This window comes from Arachis ipaensis, chromosome B06 (genome assembly GCF_000816755.2).
Source record: "Arachis ipaensis cultivar K30076 chromosome B06, Araip1.1, whole genome shotgun sequence".
NCBI classification, from domain to species: domain Eukaryota; kingdom Viridiplantae; phylum Streptophyta; class Magnoliopsida; order Fabales; family Fabaceae; genus Arachis; species Arachis ipaensis.
Window position 1 is genome coordinate 132,383,059 of NC_029790.2, and position 2,072 is coordinate 132,385,130.

The 2,072-nt window shown below is 30.2% G+C and overlaps 1 protein-coding gene across 2 annotated transcripts in view; it reads left to right on the forward strand.

The window, feature by feature from the left end:
- The window catches only part of LOC107648536 (myb-like protein I), a 2,050-nt gene continuing 370 nt past the window's right edge, over positions 393 to 2,072 (forward strand). For both annotated transcript variants that reach the window (XM_016352361.2, XM_016352362.2), the window contains exon 1: positions 393 to 1,672. In XM_016352361.2, coding sequence (XP_016207847.1) covers positions 539 to 1,627 — 1,089 coding nt within the window. In that variant the 5' untranslated portion in view covers positions 393 to 538 and the 3' untranslated portion in view covers positions 1,628 to 1,672. The remainder of the gene's footprint in view (positions 1,673 to 2,072) is intronic.

A 2,072-nucleotide genomic window follows, 5' to 3' on the forward strand; every position in this document is an offset into this window, starting at 1 on the left:
ATTTTTTGTTCGAAACATCATTCTATTTTTAGAATTTGATGACTTTAGATGGATATTTATAGTGATTTTATTTGTACGTGTACAATCAAAAATTTAAAAATAAAATAAAAATTAAATTTTGTAGATGTAGATGCACTTTTTTTTATAATTATTAAAATATTCTCACCAAAAATTAAAACATTTGTCACTAATTTGTTACCAATATTAATGTTAAATTTTGCCATATTTTTCTCTCTGATGCTATATTTTCATTTTTATTCTTAGATAATATTAATTAGTATCTATAAACATCTAAATTTTGTACATAATAATAAACAACAAATATTTTTTGCTCATTGGCAGTATATATCTGCCTCTGCATTATACACTCTGCATTAAAACCTTTGATTGTACAAAGTACCAACTTATCATTACCTATTTGAATTTCCTTTCACACGATATAACTCTGTGTAACGATAGAACCAAGGTAGTATAAGATTATATCAGAAGCCTTACTAGACAACTAACCATCACCTCAAAACCAACCGATACACTTATCATGATGAATAATAACAACTTTGTTTTTAACGAAATGAATACTGTTTTCACAAGCAGCTATATTATGAGAAATAATAACCATGACAGAGGTCTTGCTGGGCAACAACACTACATAAAACCTCTTCGGAGGAGAAGAAGAAGGCTTCCCACAACTAAGCCTTATCAAGAAAAGTTTCTGAATCTAGCTCAGGCAAGAAAAGAGATTGCTATTGCCTTGAAATTACATAAAGCTACTACTAAAGAAGTCTCCAAACAACAAAAGCAGCAACAACAACAGCAACAAAGATCAGAATCAAAATCATTTAATAAAACAGGTTATGATGAGCAACAAGAAGAATTTAAGCAGATGATATTAAATTCAAGTACCTTATTATCTCATGTTAATCTTTTTCATTCTACCATTTCTCCTCCTCCTCCTCATCTTCTTCCCTTAGTTCCAAATTCATGTACCTTTCCTTTTTATTCATCAATTTCTTCTTCTCCTCCTCTTCTTCCCTTAGTTCCAAATTCCTGTACTGTTCCTCTTCATTCTCCAATTTCTCCTCCTCTTTCTCATTCTCATTCTCCTCCTGCACTACCTTCTATGGTTGAAAATTTTAGTTATGCCATTCCAGATCATACTTTAGGATTAAACCAAAATTTTCATGATTTCAACTATTCGGATGATATCCTTTTTCTTGATAACAATATTTCAGTAAATTCACCTTTGTTTAATTATTCATCTTCATCATCATCATCTTCTATGCCACTTTCTGCTATGGTTGATCAAGACGTTCCTTTAGTTGTAAAAGAGGATTACGATGTTTTTTCTAATTCAATGGTTGTTGAACCCATGACTAAATTTGAAGTTGGTGGTAGATTTTCTTCTAATTCAATGGCAGCGGGTGTTGGAGCCACGGCTAAAACCCAAGTTGGTGGTGGAGCTTTGCATACAGCTATGGATGATGAAGCTATGGAAGAGATTAGACTAATCGGGGAACAATATCAAAAGGAATGGGATGACGCTGTGGATTTGATCACGTCAATTTCGTGGCTCGAATTCTTGATGAACATGGAAAATAATGGTGCATGGGAAGAACAAAATCCTTGATCATCTTAGATGCACCCGGTTCAATTTAGTGTATCATACATTAAGGTAATCCAATAATTAACTTGTTCAAAATTATGGAATTAGATTACTTGTGTATGATATACCTAATTGTTAATTCAATTTAATATATTAAATATTAAATTAATTGTAAGTTAAATTTAAATTATAAGAGTGTAGCTTCTATCTAATTGATCAAATTTATACCATTATTTGATGCATTATACACCTAATTCAACTTGATGTTCTATTATTCCTGTAGAATATAGTGCATGCGCATCATGCATTGTTTTGAACTTTTTATGTTTTTTTACTTTTGTACTCATAAGTACTCTCTTACCATCTTTGTGAACTTCTTTATATTTAGGGTGTATTGAAAGTTGTGTATTTAAAAAAAAATTAATTTTTAAAATAACATCTATTATAATATAAATTTATATTATTGCAT